This window comes from Anabas testudineus, chromosome 3, assembly GCF_900324465.2.
Source record: "Anabas testudineus chromosome 3, fAnaTes1.2, whole genome shotgun sequence".
In the NCBI taxonomy this organism is placed as follows: Eukaryota; Metazoa; Chordata; class Actinopteri; order Anabantiformes; family Anabantidae; genus Anabas; species Anabas testudineus.
The window spans coordinates 7,049,737-7,067,220 of record NC_046612.1 but is presented as its reverse complement, the minus strand read 5'-3'; the positions used below and the strand labels follow the sequence as shown (position 1 = coordinate 7,067,220).

Below are 17,484 nucleotides of genomic sequence, written 5' to 3'. Positions count from 1 at the left end.
AAATTTTTATAATGTGACCATTTAACATGGGTTCATGAGTTAAAAAACAACCTCAAAAACTAATTTTTAATTCAGTTCAACTTCAGCTATCCACATACTGAGTAAATAAGGTGAATAAATAACATTAGATGCTTAAATCATACTGCAGCTAACGGGGAGCTGCCCAGTCATTCATAGCCTGGCTTCTTATTGATTACAGGGCTGCAGCACAACACAGCGTAGCACTGTGTCGAGCCCCTTATTTTGATAAAGTGAGAGGTAGTGACCTAAGCGTCTCCCGGGATCAATTCAAAGCCCTCGCCACAAAAACAGCCAATTAGTGAGCGTGCTTCACTGCCTCTCAGATGCATTCCAAGGGCCTCTTTTTTTTCTCCCCATCCAGGAAACTGGTCCATTTTCCTTGCTCCAAGGAAAGCCAAGACAGTGAAAAAAACACATAATGCAGGATGACGAAATCTTGTTAATACAGAAACCAAATGAACTCATCACTTGCCAGCTCACTTAGTATGATTTTTCTCTGAGCACACCATTTACTGTTGACGTCCATGTTCCCATGTGATGACTAGCACCTAACCACAAAACATTATTCCTAACAAGTATGTATTAAGCAATGGACCATTTCTTAACATCAGACCCCTGGACTAGTGCGCTGAAAAAACAACCAAACATTTTTATAGACTTTCTCCTCCTCTCATATCTGAATACAGTCATAGCCTACGGCCTTGTCCTGTTTTCTACTAAATTCTACGAAAAGGGTGGAATACAAGAATCAGACTTAGTGATGATGAAATAATAAACATCCAACAGGATACGCTACCAAGCTTGGTCTGTGTGCACAGCAGCACAGGAACACATCAGATGCACACCCACTTACTTTCCCCCCCTATGCCATTTTAAAATGCCTCCTTTTGTTTCTTTCTTTCAAGAGTTTGTGTGCATCCATCTTGTCAAAGTTGTTTGATGCACCCACCAGGTTCTGTTTGACAGCAAATAAAAGCTGGCTGGGTTAGAGGTTAGATCATTGTGGATGAGGAAACAGGGAAGGGAGGCAGTGAATCAACTCTGCTTCCTCCCTGGCTGGGGGACGAACATCTACAGCCCAGCTTTAGAAACAACAGTAGGGCTAGAGAACCATGATAGAGCCACAAAACACTAGATAAACATGCCTCCCTTGCCCTGAGCTCAACATTAATTTCTGCATACAGCCCTGTCAGCAGTGACATTATTCAAAACAGCAAGAGCAAATGTTAATGAGTTCTTATTTGCATATTTATTTTTTTCTTTGTTGAAATGTCACTGATTATTACGTACTATGATGATAAATGCATCTGCTCATGCAGCCTGATGTGTAATTAGCCATTAGGTGGAATGAATAGATCAATTAAAGGCAACGGACCAGGATTAAGAGAAATCAAACCAAGAGGAATGCAGGAATGAGAATAACACATTAGCCTCGAGGGGGGAAAAAAGGTTACAGCTAATGTTTTTAGATTAGGCTAGAAATCCAGAGAGGGAACTAATCAAGTAAAGGTGTGCAAATTCTCAGCAAGATCAAAGATATGCCCACACGTTCTCTAGCTCTGAAGTATGACTTTCACAATCGGGAGCTGCTGCTCTTTGCACCAGCTAAACAGTTTATTTTCTCCTAAAATCTATCTCTGTGTGAGAGAGAAGATGTGGATTTCCTGATTGTATTTATTCCTTCCAGGGATAATCAGGTGCCACGGCTCGGTCTATTTGAATTTTTTCTAACACGGTAAAAAGGAAAAAAGGGGGGAGGTGGAAAGGGGAAAATGTTTTCGCTTGGCCTTTGCCTTTTTCCAAGCCCAACTATTCTCCTGCCAGCGCTTGCTATTCACAAATGAGGGAAAAAATGCATTACTGCGAACCAGATGGGAACATTCCACATGACCAAACCAATCAATCACCTTGGTGGGACGCAGGTGTGACACAGCCGTGCAGCAACACACCATTTCACAGTCTATCAGGCACAAACACATGGTCACCAATCAATGGCACCCTGAGGACCCATGAGGAGGGGTGCTTCTCCACAGCCTCACTGGTTCATGGCTGATGACTTCATAATCACACATCCATTCTCTTGAAGGAGAAATGCGATGAGCTCCCTAATAACGTCTCCCGCCATGTGAACACTAACACTGTAATGGATGCTGCTTTGGTAGGAAAGCGAACGTGTTCCTTTGCATCACATGTTCACATGCGAGCTTGGTGCCACTGTCAAAACAAGAGCACATTTAACAAGCAGAAAAAAATGTCCCCCAGATCCAGGATATTGGAATCAAGTCAGTGTGTAACATCAAAGTGTTTCTCAATGTTTGGTTTTAGAGGCCAAACAACTGTTGAACAGTGAAACAGAGAGCTGAGGTGAAGGACAAGGAAGGATACACACATGGGTTAGGAATGCCGATCCAGCTCCAAGCACTGGGGGCATATTTCCTCACGCAGAAAACCCTTAGCAGTCTTCAGTTTAAAAACACACAGCCTGCACTGAATAAAACACTATAACAGCCTTGAGGGGATACATCTTTTGATGATTGCTCTCTGTGGGGATGACATTGCATGTGGGCAAAAATTGTAACAGTCATTTTAAGAGTTTTTGATTTTAAGAAAAAAAAAAAATCTTACCACCCCCATATTTCTGGCAGTAAAGAAAAAGCCTCACAGAGCCGTGCTTCTCTCTACACTTCCCACACTTCACACTCTCAGAGCTGTGCCAGCGCAGGAGAAAATGTCAGGCATTGTCAAGTGGGAGAAAAGGCGAAACAAATGTTTGCATTTTATTAACCAATCGCAATCCACTACAATCCAACAAGAGGAGAGTGTAACATTATCTAGTGTGTTGTTTGCCAGCACACCCAGCATGGACACAGGACGCCTGGGCAAGCAGTTGTGACTGTGGAATAAAAAATGGAGGCGGGAGTTACTGTAGGAGTGGTGGGCATGAAGAAAGAACCAGCAACTCTGAGTTCTCTGTGGCAAGTCTCAACGTGGACTCAACCTCTGATGCATTTTCAAATTAGTCAATTGAGGTGAGAAAAAAACTTAAGTTCATATAAAACCCGATTTCAAGATGCTTCAGAGACTAATCTTCAGGAATCAGGGGGTAATTTACTACAGTGTCAGAGGTAGAGTTACTTTGTTTTTAAAAAGGGTCAGACTGACTTTATCATCCATCTGTGCCCAACTTGGGTTCATACAACAATTCTACAAGGAAAAAGTTTTACCAAAAACAACGTGAAGTTGGCCCCTTCCAAACCCCCATTATGATACAAGCAAGCATAACGGTTAAGATTTATAATGTTTGATGTCGGGTTCAGAGAACACGATATGAGCCCGACCCACCAGACGTAGGGAGATAGGAGTGAAAACAGGGACGTATCACAATGTTCACACACAAAGACTTGCATGTAAGATTTTCTCAACATGCTGGCTATCAACAAGAGCACATAGTGTTCTATTGCACACGACTGTAAACATGGTGAAATGTAAGAGGAATGATGATGCAGTTGCTCAGCTGTGAAACAGAGGAAAGTTTTGTGACGGTATGGCAACAACACAGCTGCCTTTTTGATGTTTGACTACTTCCATTGGTGTTAAGCTAGCTAATTAACCATTACAATGTCTTTGAAAGTATGTAAAACACTTGTATATGCACACATAGAGGCATAAATGTTACATCAAGTCTGTCTCTGGCTCTGACACAGTTATATCTGTCATATCTGTCAGCCGAGTCACTGCAGGAATTTATGACTCCAAATCCTCTAACATTCAGTAGTGACCATCAGACAGAACTATCATGTCGTTTGAACCCAACAACCCAAACACAGAGTTATTTATTGAGGCTGGACTGAAAACAACTGTTGAATACTGTAGATTTAATCCTCTCAACATCTGGAAATTCCAAAAGTACTAAACTTAATGCAGCCAAGTAAAACAGTACATTTTCAATACATAGAGAGATACTGCAAAGAGATAATGTGAAATATTTGTCCAGCCATCCAAATTAATATCAAGTCACATATACCATAATGGGGTTTGTGTTTACAGCTGTATAAGTTGTGTTCAGCTTTTTCTACTCAGTGCTGGTGGCGTCAAGCACTAAAGTCAGCAGACTTTGATTGTTCCACTAACAGCAATTCTTCTGAATGAATCATTTCCCTTTTAGCTATTAAATAATCTCTAACATGCTCCTTGGCATCGGCTGCAGGGAGCATAAGGCAAGAGGGAAAAGCAAGAGCAGGGGGGAGGACAGAGAGGCTGAAAGAGAGCAGAAAACACACAAGATTTGGGATAATTTGTATTTAGTAAAAAGACTTCAAACCTCTATTCAGCAAAAAAAAAAAAAAAGTTATTTTCAAAATAGCGTTTGACTTTTTTTGTGCTTGTCACATACATGCACACGAATCATCACACCTACTGATCCGCAAAGCTGCCTCTTTTTGGTATTGCAAATTCTCCATATATAACAAGCATTCTTTCTGCACTGAAGTGACGTGAAGACACCTTTCCAGTGATTGTAAGTACAGTACAACCCCTGCAGCTGCTTCCTAGAGACGCGTTATGTCATCATACCTTGGCCATACCCCAGGTCTTCACTCCTCTTTGGAGAGAAAGCCCTCAGCAGCCCTTACTGTGACTACAGCTGATCCTCTGCAGCTGGGCAGCCTCGCCAGTCGCATGCTGGGGGCCAGGGCCTAAGGAAGGCAAGGAAGGGGTCGAGCAGGGCCAAGATGTGCTGAGAGAAGGAAGAGGGTGGGGAGAGCTGGGGTGTGTGGGGAGATGTGGGCGGACTGGGAAAGCAGAAAAGGGATTTTCGCCCTTTCAGCTCGTCTTCAGCTCTTCATGCTCCGGTGACTGCAGTAATAGATAAGCACACCCTGCAGCTATGCATAATGACCTGCTACATCCACTAAACTGTACTGCACCACATCTCCTTGTCTTCCTTTCTCTGCTCTCTGCTCTTGACATCTATACAGTACATACACTCACACATACATTCAGTGGGTATCACTTTGATGAAGTGATTCCTGCAAAAGAACTGATGGAGTTGGAGCTGTGTTACGCTGCTACTGTGAAAGCTTGCAGTGTCCTGCATGTGTGTGTGTGTGTGTGTGTGTGTGTGTGTGTGTCTGAATGATGAAGCGGGAAGAGGGAGCAGCACTGGCAGCACCTGTGACCCACACTGCAGAGGAAACTGAGTGCACACCTGAACTGCACCTGGCCACAATCACAGCCTGGGTCTGAGGAGGGTCTCCCATGGGACACAGCATTAGCACATGACACCTGCCCCAGTAAAAACACACAGGGGATGGCAGTGTGATGTGGGATTTGACACTTCACCAGAAGCCTTGCAAAGAAATTAGAAATGAAAAGGAAAAGCCTCAAAGAGACAAACTCTTTTCTAAGACAAATACTACACAGTTCAATACTAAGTGTGTTTACGTGCATGCATTTCTCGAATATGGTGATTTCTTTACTGTCATGTAACATCAAAAACATGATTTACCCAGGTACATTTTTCATGGAGAACACTCATTTCTCTGCCATGTGTAGGAATAAGTAAGAAATAATTAAAGTCTTAAGTCTGACTAAAGCTCAAACTAACACAAAGTGCTCTGTAGAAGTGGAAATGACTTGCTTTCCTATGCGTATTTGTTGTAAATTAGACAGAGTGTGCGCTACAAAACAGAGGTCTGTGTGTTTTAGACAACAACTAAGCTTGCCAGTAATAGAATAGTAACCTATAGTTTCTAACAAATTACTAATGTATTAGTGGACACTTCAAGCAATGTGTTATTTTTGCACCAAAAGAATATTTTGAATTTTATGACCGCAAATTAACCTGTGATTTATCCATAAATTCTTAGTAAGTTTTCTCTCAGATAAGAACAGGTTAAGTTCAGATATGGGAAGCTTTGAGATTAGACATATTTTAAGTTTTAAACATCAGTGATGTGTAATCTGTTATTTTCCTGCAGCCGATGAATCATTAACTTCATAGCAACTAAAAACATTACCTAACTGATGAAAACAGAAACCTAGACAGTTCAGCATTCCTAGGAAAATTTGAGAAACTAGTTTATCATTACTTTTTGTGTCCTTTTTAGCTAACATGAGGAACCTTTACAGTTAGTGATACAGAGACAAACGGAGCCGGCTATACAATAATCAATCACACTCTGGTAGTCAGACGAAGGTCACATGTATGACGACAGGCCGCAAGCAAGATGCACGCGGCTGTATGCCTGCGTAGATGACTGTATTAAGCTGATTATGATTAACACAAGGCTAAAGCTGTATGAGTAATATGCATGAAGCACACTAGAAAAACGTGAGTACAAATTTACACCTTGGCATCTGTGATATCACACCCTCAGGCACATGGCATTACCAGAGCTATGTAGTGAAAGCCAATATGTGTCTGCTTGTACATGTTAAATCAAGGTTTTATTTGTGTAGCCCAGTATTATGAATTACAAATTGGCCTCATAAGGAAATACAGTTTGTAATATACAACCAACACTTGCTGCTGTTAGACCATCAAATAGCATATGTAAACAAAATAGAACTTTTCTGGAAAGGTACAGGTAGTTTATATATAAGAAATGTATACCATAATTAATATCAATAAACGTAGGCATAACACTGTAAGATAAAGACAAATGAACCAAATATGTAAGAATTAATTTACAGTTAAATAATGTTTCTCTGACTTAGACTTTATTCCAGTAAAGTCAAACATATTGTGACACTGACAGCTGTGAACAACTACATCCAACCTGTCTTGCTAATTAGCAAAGTAACTTAAAGGCATTATCTGAGTTAAGTCTGAGAATCAAAGGCTTTCTACACTTAGCGGAAAACAGTATCAGTCCATTAAGTAAATAATGACAAAAAGACAAACATTAAGCAGCATGCACACACACACGCACACACACACACACACACACACACACACACAATCATAATACAGCATGAAATAAAGGAGCAGAGTGCAGCTCTTTCAGTTGTAGCTCATCGGCTGTGGTAATTGCCCAGATTGCTTGAAATCAGCCTCCCCCACTGACTTACCCTTATTGAGCTGACACCACAAGAAAAAATCTCAGCAGGTAATTAGATCTAACCATCCCTTGTCAGGGCTATGAACTGTTGGCTATCCATGTGGCTGAACAATTAGAGCTGCATGTGCGCCAACCATCCCCTACAAGACCTACAGAAGACTTTAAGTCAAACATTGCTACATACAGAGAAGGGAGGGAGGTTCAGTGAAGTATATCTATTGAACTCATCGACTGCATGGGAACGTGAAACAATCCTAAATCATATAAAATAATTGAAATCTTCAATAATAAAATTGTCTGAATCTTCCTTGTTATACAAATCAAAATAAGGCCAGATGATAAGAGAAAATAAGAGAAAAAAAACTAGTCTGTGATTTCCCACCATCACACAGAGATTCATTAGTAAAAGTATCGTCATCACAACAGCGTGGACTATAAAAATCACAAATCATGTGAAAACATTCTGCCCACAGCATGGGTGATATATATGCGTGTGTGAAGGTACCACTGACGCAGAGGTGTATATTGGGATTTTAGAGGCACATATGCCACCATCAAGGCAACATCTTCTCCTGAGAAGTCAGTGGATATTTTAGCAGGGTGCATGTGCTTGATTGTCCTGCATGCAATTTAAACCTGTTTCCTAATGACAATGTTCATCATGAAAAGGAGAATCAGACAACGGTGACGACAGACTGTTGAGCGGTCCACGGTCGCTGTCCGAAGCAGCTGGACCGGACATTACACTGATTTTACACTGCCAGTTCTCTAGTACAAAGTCCTGTTGAGCTCAGGTGTGAACAGAGCTTCACATCGAGCAGTGGGCATGTTGATGACGTTTTTATAATGCGACTGGTGGTGCTTCAATGTGTTTAAATATTTCCAGTAGGTGAGAACTGTTTGACACAGACAATCTCCTGTTGTAAGCTACGTGTCTAAAAGGGCAACTCCGACAATGACCTGATTCATTCTGTGTGATCATCAACACTGTCTGCCAAGCCAGTTGAATCCCATATTATGTAACTCCAAAGCTCTTTCTATGATAGACAAGTGCTCTGTGTGACCAGTGGCTGAGTCAAATGGACTCACGTGCCGGATTCTGAAAACAGTGCACTACTCTGTATGAACAATGCGGTTTATACCTGTTAAGCAGCAGGCGGTGAATGACCAGTGAGTAAAGCAGCAGAAGAAGGTGGGAATAAGACGCACACAAGGCTCCAATCAGCTGATACTTAACGTGTAAGTGGGTGAGAACTGTGTCATCATTAAGCCGTTAGTAGCTCACTCTTCAACCTAAACCTATAACACTCATACACACTGTACACACTGTACCGGTCCTTTCTCTAGTACACGCCGATCATAATATACAAGACAACAACACATTATAGTACATACTTCTTGTGTCTGGTTTCTTTGAGCTACATTTTGTAGGGATAAAATGTTTACTTCACATTGATCTCCATTGTGATCAATCTCAAGAGATATTAAAAAAAAAACAAATTTAATCCTGTAGCTATTTGGTCAGGCAGTAGTATGACTGCTCATTTAATGGGAATCAGAAGAGACACAGTTTACTGCAGGCAGATACTGACTCAAATGAGGACTGATATTATTTGCAACAGCAAAAGAAAAGATTTTAATCAGTATTTTTTCCTAAGGAAATTTCTAATCAGGGTTGAATTTGGAACACAAAGCATGGTTTAGATCTACTGTGCTGATAAATCAGACTAAACAAATCCATGTAAACATGGAAAGTGTGTCATTAGGGTTGTGATTTGGGCACTTCCCATCAGGAACAATACATTAAATAAGAGGCAGGAAACATGAAGAGGCCCTAAGGGCCGTGACACACCAAGCTGACTGTCGGCCACCGCACAATAATTTGTAAATGTCTGTAGCCTTTCATTGTCTATAGTTTCTGTGACACAGTTTGTCTGACACAGTTTACTCAAGGCAGATCTCACAGTAGTGGTCTGGCCAACTGTGCATGTTGAGAACATTAGTCAGATAAAGCTGTCTGACTGACTGTTCAGCCTGGGAAATCAATGGTTTTGACACTTTAGTGCATGTTCTTCTAACTTGTAGTCTCTGTCCTGAGGTTTTCCCTTTTTAGCCAACAACAAATCAATATATCCTGTTTGGCAATAACTGTGAAGTAAGTAATATAATTACAACATTGACAAAGTAATCTAAATGTGCATTAGCCAATATTAAATTGGTTAGGTTAACCACGGGTTAACATGAAACCCTAAATCTTAAACACAAGATGGAATGATTGACTATTTGGTCAATTCTGAAATCCAGAAACAAAAGTGGAAACAGCAGAAACTGCAGTGACTGACTCTGACTAAAAAAGGTGAGTGAATAAGGTTCTAACAGCAAGCATAACTCATACATTACACTGTTTTGTGTTGTTCGACCCCCTTCACTGATGATAAATAACCTGTCAGACATAATTTAATAAGCGTTCAGAAAACGATAAAGCCACGTAAATCCCAGATACTGTGGAAAAAACACTTTAATAAGATCATACTCTTCTTGAATTCCAAGCCCAAGATAAACAAGGCAATTTCAAGTTTACAATCATACTGTCTAAATGTGACACGTCTCTGCAACAGATCAAATCCATATTTGGCAGCTCACAAGCATAATTGCAGACACAGTTCAAGAGCGGAGAGATATACAATGTGTGTGAAACCATTGTGATCAATTACAAGAGAGATAACATTTGTTTCAATTCAGCAGCACCCATTTGTAAACTAATCGCTTTGCTGGGAAACCAGTCTCTGGGGCCATTACATGATGAGCTGAGATGTAGTTAGCCATAAAACTGTCAAGTGGTTACACATCACAATGATGCCAGACCAAAGTGCAGATAACACACAGCTTTTGTTTTAATGGGAAAGTATTTTGCAAACCAGTAATAGTATAAAGATGCGAGAGGGGGTCTTAATTGTGTTGATTATCAAAATATAAATGATGACTTAATACAATAAAAATACATCCACATTTGTGCTTTGACTGTAGACACAGCACAAATCCACTGATCTAGGTCAGTTTTTATACATGGACAATGCTGCTGATTTAGATAACACCAAGTGTTAAAAGCATGAATCTGAACCTGAGCAAACCTGCAGTATAGACTGAAGAAACCGAGCCTGCACGAGAAATTCCAGGATCATTATGTCTTGTGTGAAGAGATTACAGCTAAATATTTGGATCTCGATAAGGCTCTGGCTGTAGTTTATACATTTTAAGAACCACAGATTTGTATCTACACCGGAAGCGTAAGCAGCATGTAGTGTATCACGTAAACCTTGAGTAAGACTCGTATTCATGTCTATAGATGGGTGTTCACACGTGCATTGGAAGCGTTTTGTTTAAAAAGAGTTCAGAGGAGCCAAAAGAGACACACTTGATAAGAGAAAGCCTTCTACGTTTATCTGTTTGATCATGAAACATGGTTAAATAAAGTTTGAAGAACACAAACAATGTTGGTTCTAAAAGTACAGGCGTAGTAGCAGCACTTTAAGCCAGATTGCTAGTTTGTGCTGTGTTTACTTGATATATTTCTCTATTTTCTGTTTAAATACTGTGGTTTGAAGTTTGGTTTAGAATTACAAAATTACATACATAAATGCACATATTACAAACATGGCTATAGGCAAGGCAGAACAAAAACTATAATGAAAGAGAACCACTCCTGTTCTGAAAAGTAAGTATGCATAAACAAAAATAGTCCAACAATCAATGAGAACTAGCGTAATTAGCTAAATGAACATTTAATAACTTATATCTACGTTAAATGTAAGAATTTCAGTATTCCACTATTCCATCTGTAATACTCAAGCTCACTATGAAAAAACACAAAGCCCTGCTGCCAGTGGAAGTTGCTGAGGGCGGTTTTGATGTCTAGGAGACAGCTTCTTATGACGGGAAGCTATACTGATGGCGTGACTTCCACCCTGGGGGAGGGTCATCACAGAGGCAGATATAGAAAGGGGAGGGGGCTTAAAGGAGGAAATAAAGACAGCAGGAGATGGGCGGGAAGCCCTGTAGCCTTGCAAGCCTTTCAGTAGCGCTACCTCTGGACTCATGATGTGCCATAACCCCAATCAGGCCATTTTTTCACAGGATGCCTTTCCACTACCAAAGGGCATGTGAGGGGTGAGTCAAAGAGAGTCACTTACTTACCCATTATGTTCGAGTTCATAAAAGGTGTTGGGGACAATCCTTCATGAGACACTAATCGACTGTCACTCAAATGATCACCATAATGAGGGCTGTCTGCGAAACCCTGGGGGAAAGAGATCAGAATATTAAGCACATTATTGGGCAAGTTCACTAATTGAGTGCTATAGCACACTGCTAATTAGTAAGAGGAGAGAACAACTGGTCGGTTATTCATAAACTGCCCACTTTCCTGTGCTGCAATAGTCCCAAACATTTAAAGAGAAAAAAATATTGTAAGCATAAAGTGCTGTAAAGCACTTTAGTTTTATAAATAAGGTGTAGTACTCAAATGTTTTACATACTTTAATTAAAACAATCCTTTTTACCTTAATAAAAGAAACTGTTTTATAGGCTGGTTTTAAGACTGTTCTGGGGATCATTTTCACAAGTCTCAAAATGAAAACACTCTTGATAAATGATTAAATGGTTTCCTTAAGGATGACAGCTGATGAAAAACTTACATCATTATCTGTCAAAACAGGCTCTTTGAAAGGGCAAAATTAAATTATTGTTAGAGAGTATTTATACCATAAATATAACTAACATGCTAATAAATTCCTTATACTGTTTGAACTTCACATTAGCTCACAGAAGACAACAGGACCTGCAGCAACCTCTGCTTTATATTTGTTACAATACAAATAACGTAAACCCTATATACTTAAACCCCATATATTTATTTTAAAGTTTTCTTTTTATCTACATGATAACAGGTTTATGCACCATTTCATGCATGAAGTTCATAAGGTGTTGTTTAGTAGAAGGGGAAGAAACAGAGAGATGCAATCCTACATCATTTCCAGGTACCTGCAGCTTAAAAAAATTGCCTTTTTCTCCTGCAGCTTAACACTGCCTTTTCATGACAGTTATCAGCTTTGGAGGCTTAGGTCTAAATATCGGTCACAGTGTGGTTTTTGAAAAGTCGGGGTCCCATGTAATAAAAGATACTCTGTTACAGTGCTAATCCCAAGCCCTGTGAAAATCCTCCGGTGCTCCAGTCAAACACATCTTCCCAAACTACATTAACTCCCACCAGAGGGACCGAGCAGCAGCAGGCTTGCATTTCTGTGGAGTTATTTTCACCAACTCCTACCCTTTGCATTCAACATACAGTAAAAAAGTAAATCTTATTATCTATCTTTTTTGTGAGTGGATGGTGATAGAGTAATTTCAAAGGCAGTGGATTGCTGTGCTGTGTCGAGGGAATCCTCAGAGATTCCCTATTGTGCTCCTGCCAGCCTGTACACACTGTTAATCACACCATGAAACAGACTCAATAACAACAACGCCACTGTGAGAAGCTCTAGAAAACACACACACACACACACACACACACACACACACACACACACACACACACACACACACACACACGCGCGTGCAAGTCTTACACATATACAACTAACCTAAGCATGCAAAAACATTTCCTCTCGTCTACAGCAAAACAAAGCCTCAGACTGAACATTTGGCATTATAGGGAGGCAGGGTGAGTGAGGTGAGAAGATTTGTAGCGCTCTCACACATTAAATGAGAAGCTACATCCAGTTAGCTTAGCATAAAGAAGCAGGGAGAAAATGGCTAAACTGGTTCTGTCCAGATGAAAAAAAACACACATGCCAACACCACCTAAAAGCTCAGTTTAATCTGCCCAAAAAGTGTACAAACTAATTTGAAACGGGGAGACTCTCCAGGACGACTGCGACGCGCAGCTCAGGAATAAAAAACAGTAGCTGACAGGGCTGGAGTAAGACGCAGGTCTAGCTGGGGTATGTTCCAGCTGTTTGCACGCTGTAGAGGCTAAATATGAAACTACTGCCAGTTAGCTTAGATTAGCATGAAGAGTTCAAGAAGGCAGAAACTGGTTAAACTGGCCAGTATCCTTGTCTGATAAAGTTATGTCTGATCGCTCCAACAAAATTAAATGCAAGGTTATCATGAACATGTCTAACACTTCAGTCTTTTAAACACACACGACTCTGACAATACTCCCCACGATGGTTAAATCTTAGACTGATCAATCATTGTGAGGACATTTTGCCTGGTGCTTGCAACAAAGCATTGTTTGAGGGTTTTAAGTTAAGTTTAAATGTTAGTTAAGGTTTGGGATTAAGCACTTAGATTTTATTGTTAAGGTTAGGATAAAGAGCTAAACACACAGTGTCCTCACAACTATAGACAGATCAACATGTGTTTGTGTGTCACTGCAACCACACTGTGTTTGCTTCTCTGGGATTGTTAGATCATCAATCACAGATCCCTCATCATTCCCAAACACTGGTGGCCTACATCTATCAGAGACGCTAACACATGCTGTCATTGCTGCCACAGGGCTACGTTAGCGCTACGGGCTAAGTAACTGTCAGATCACTGTGGCAGCATGCAGGCCGGAGCTCACACCTCTTCCCCCAATCACTCGCCACAGCGTTTAAAAAGTCATCTCTTCCACACTGTGCGCTTCATCCCAGGTGAGCGTGTGGCTGCATGTGGCAGCTTGGGAAGTGATGATATGGTCATGATGGATGCATGTGGGGTCGAGTATCAAGTCGCGGCAAGGCACTGGGGAAGTGGGGGTTGTCGTGCAGCGGCGGTGGGTACAGCTCTGACTGTCATTCCGCCAGCCTACAGCCACAGCTGTCCAGGATACAGCGGCTGGCTGGGAGCCAAGGTCACCACGGCAGGGCTCGGGACTGTTCACAGTCGACTGATCACACACTCGTAGTGCACCAGCTCAAACAAGCTCAGGGACAAGACTAAATTCCCTTTGTTGCAGCCTGAAAGATGAAGCACTGAGGATTTTATCAGTCGAGCGTTCAATGGTAACTGCATGTACACTATCTCAGAAAACAGTTCTAATTTTTATATCAATTACTTTATTCTGATTTAACAAACCAATAAAATGTAGCTAGTCAATGCTAAAACCATTTGTTCTGCACTGCACCTTCTTTTCAAAATCACAAAAAGTACAGTAGATACTGAGGGGATCTTGACAGCACAAGAGACAAATCTCTGAAGCTCAACCATCTCTTGAAACATGCAGAGGCATATAAATAACTCTTTAATTAGTTTTTTGAAAATGATCTAGATAACACTGTGTCTCCAAGTTGCCAGAAGTAAACTTGAGCATCATTTGAGCATCATAAACTTGAGCATCATAAACTGCATAAAATACAGTTTAATGAAGAGAAAGTATCAGGTTCCTTTTTACTAGATTGGTTGTTATTACTAACATAAGCATGACAAAAACTGACAAAGATTATAAATTTAAATACCATCACTTAATTTCATTGTACCTTTACCTCTTACTGTCCAGGCTGAACAACAGAGGTGATTGTGCCTTTGTTATCCAACCCCTTTAACTTTGGGAAATGTTCCTGATGAGTCTTGCAAACATATTGCTTCTTTACTTATAAAGATAGATAGATAGATAGATATAGATAAAACTATTATATTATTATACAATATCAGCTTTAGGTTTAATATATATTTATATTAGGTTTTAATATGTCCTCACTACATGTTTGTTTCTCTCTTTCTTACCAACAATATTGGATTTACTGGCAACAAAAGACTTGTTAATTTCATAAGATTTAGGGAATTCTGACACAGTGATAATTATTTACTGTTTACTGAAAAATACTGTTCCTTAAAAAAATCTAATATTATATGATAATCACATGAATTCTTACGGGTGACAGAAACAGACTAGTTTTGTCTAAATCTGAATTGTAGATTTAAGTTCACAAGAAATGTCACTCATGTCTTAAAGCAGAATATATAGGATATAATATTTTACCAGGCCATATCAATCACATCTGTATCAATATAAGATGTGTCTGCAGCTGTGTGTGAGTGTGGCATGTGAGTGTTTGTATGCACGCCTTATGGAGGTGCAAACAGATGTCTGCTGGCTGATGATGTGTCTTCCAATGTCAGAAACACTCATTTATATGCACCTGGAGCAAAGATATCTCAAGCGTCTCTGTCTTATAATTCAAATCAAGCTGCCTATGTTACCATAGCCTGTAGATGTTCATTCGGGAAGGGCACAGAGAAATAAACAAGGTAATGCAGCTCGAGTAGCTCTGACATTTAACTGAATTCTAATAGAAAGTGACAGGAGATTGACATTAAATGAAATTCATACAGGGCATCGAGAACAACCAATGTGTGAGGGACAAACAAACAGAGCTGTTCACACTTGCTCACACAAACAGTGAGATGCTCTCACTTAAAACAGTACAGATGCTCTTTATACATGCACTGTTACGACTAAGCTCTATATACTGTACACTCGAGTAATAAGTGATTTTAGTTCAGGAACTGTAGTTTTTTAAAAATACTGACAGTGAATATGATGGGTCCTTTACTGCTTAATGCTTAAGGGCAAAGGCAGGACAAAAGCTTCTCACCATTCAGTCTTTTTCCAGCGACAAATATATTTACAATAAATACACTATTAATGTCTGCAAAGATGCTGAGCATGTGTAAACACTGAGTAAAGCACAAGTCAAATTTGAATACAGCTTTCAACCACTGAGTGTTTTACTCAAATTTACGACAATTTTTTAACCCCCTAGTGTTTACAGAATAAAAAAAATCACTGTTCACTGGGAATGTGGCAAATGGAAATCAGTGAGTGCCATGCATTTTCCTGCTGAGACTGAGAAATGATCTATACATAGCAAGATAAACAAAATGGATAATATTTGTTGGAACTATTTGTCTGCATCCACATCCTCGCTGCTAGAAAGCATATTTATCTTTCTACTGCTGAAAACTAAACAAATAATGACTGTACACAAACAAATTATGTGAGGATGTTGTTCTTAACCCACAGTGTTTTAGCATGGTAATCAAAGGTGCAAAAATATGTTGCATGATGTCTTTAAAAGAGAGTTTTCTTAAATAAAATGTAAGTTTAAAGACAAAGCAAAGCAGTGTTCTCTCATACCAGATTCCCAATGTAAGGGTTTGTTTTGGACTTGTTATGGGCATTTTTCCATCAGTTTTGTGGGTGGAAATTAGGGCTGGACCATATGGAAAACTATTCTTTGAAATTGTCAATGTTGATATATGTCGCCGGAAAGAATACTAAATTCCTTTGACCCTTCTCTTCCTGAGACTTCTTATTCGGTCCCGCTGTTGCTCAAGTTTTTATGAATGTTTTCGGCCACTTTTTCTTTTTTATCTTGCTGCCCTTTTGACATACTGGTGTACACAGCTGCAGTAGCCCAAACTGCTGTCGCTGGTTCCTGCTCCTACGATCTGTGATTTGTGCGTCAACCTAACCTGGCCTATCCAGCCAGATGATTTGTTTGGCGTGGCACTATTCTCATTATTATTGGCTTTTCATGTTGTCTGTCAAAACGGGATGAAATGTCATAAGTTCGATCAAGGAAAAGTTGGTACCTTGATCGTTTTATAGCTCAGCTTTAGGGGGAATGTAACTTTTGAGAGGCTTGTAGTTTATCCATTATTCTCATTATTCTCATACTCAATGTATCAGTGCCATGATAATGGCCTACCGTTCTCCAGGGACATTAAAACATTTTCCTTCTTAACACAGATTTGCTTCTGAAATATATATATACTTTTATTATGAAAATCCACAGTAAACTGATATTCATATATTACTAAAAAAGGTGCCATAATTTCAGATTCCAGTAGCAGTGTTTCACTGCAACATGCATAACACATCTATTTACATTAAAATACTACCTATCAGTACACAACTCATTTATTTTTCTGTCACAGACAATATGTGTATTACAGGTCATACAACATGACTGTTTCTCAGAATTAGGTCATTTTACAACATTGTGAATGTACCACTTTGATGTAATGAGTGTTAAATGATGTGCTGTGGAGCAGAAAGGCCATTCAGACGTGCTAAGGTGTGGGTCATCTTACCCGGGAGGACTCATAGGAAGGACTGGACTCGCCACCTGGGGCCCAAGATGCTTGACTGGTCCGCTCATCTAAACCTGTCAGACACAGAGAGAGAGAGAGACACAACTCAGTCAGCAAGTCAAGATTAGTCACAGAGCTCAATGTACACGAAGTTCATCCTCATTCTCTTCCACAGAAAGACACAGTGAAGAAGCTGCAAACACCCGACTCACAACAACAAAAACAATAGAGGTCTTCAAATACAGACGCTTACACAGTG

The 17,484-nt window shown here is 40.0% G+C and overlaps 1 protein-coding gene across 5 annotated transcripts in view; it reads right to left on the bottom strand.

The window, feature by feature from the left end:
- Positions 1 to 17,484, bottom strand: part of tcf12 (transcription factor 12) — a 66,246-nt gene that overhangs the window by 38,524 nt on the left and 10,238 nt on the right. For all 5 annotated transcript variants that reach the window (XM_026378393.1, XM_026378389.1, XM_026378390.1 and 2 more), the window contains exons 4-5: positions 17,226 to 17,299; positions 11,277 to 11,379 (exon numbers count right to left, since the gene is read on the bottom strand). In XM_026378393.1, coding sequence (XP_026234178.1) covers positions 11,277 to 11,379; positions 17,226 to 17,299 — 177 coding nt within the window. The remainder of the gene's footprint in view (positions 1 to 11,276; positions 11,380 to 17,225; positions 17,300 to 17,484) is intronic.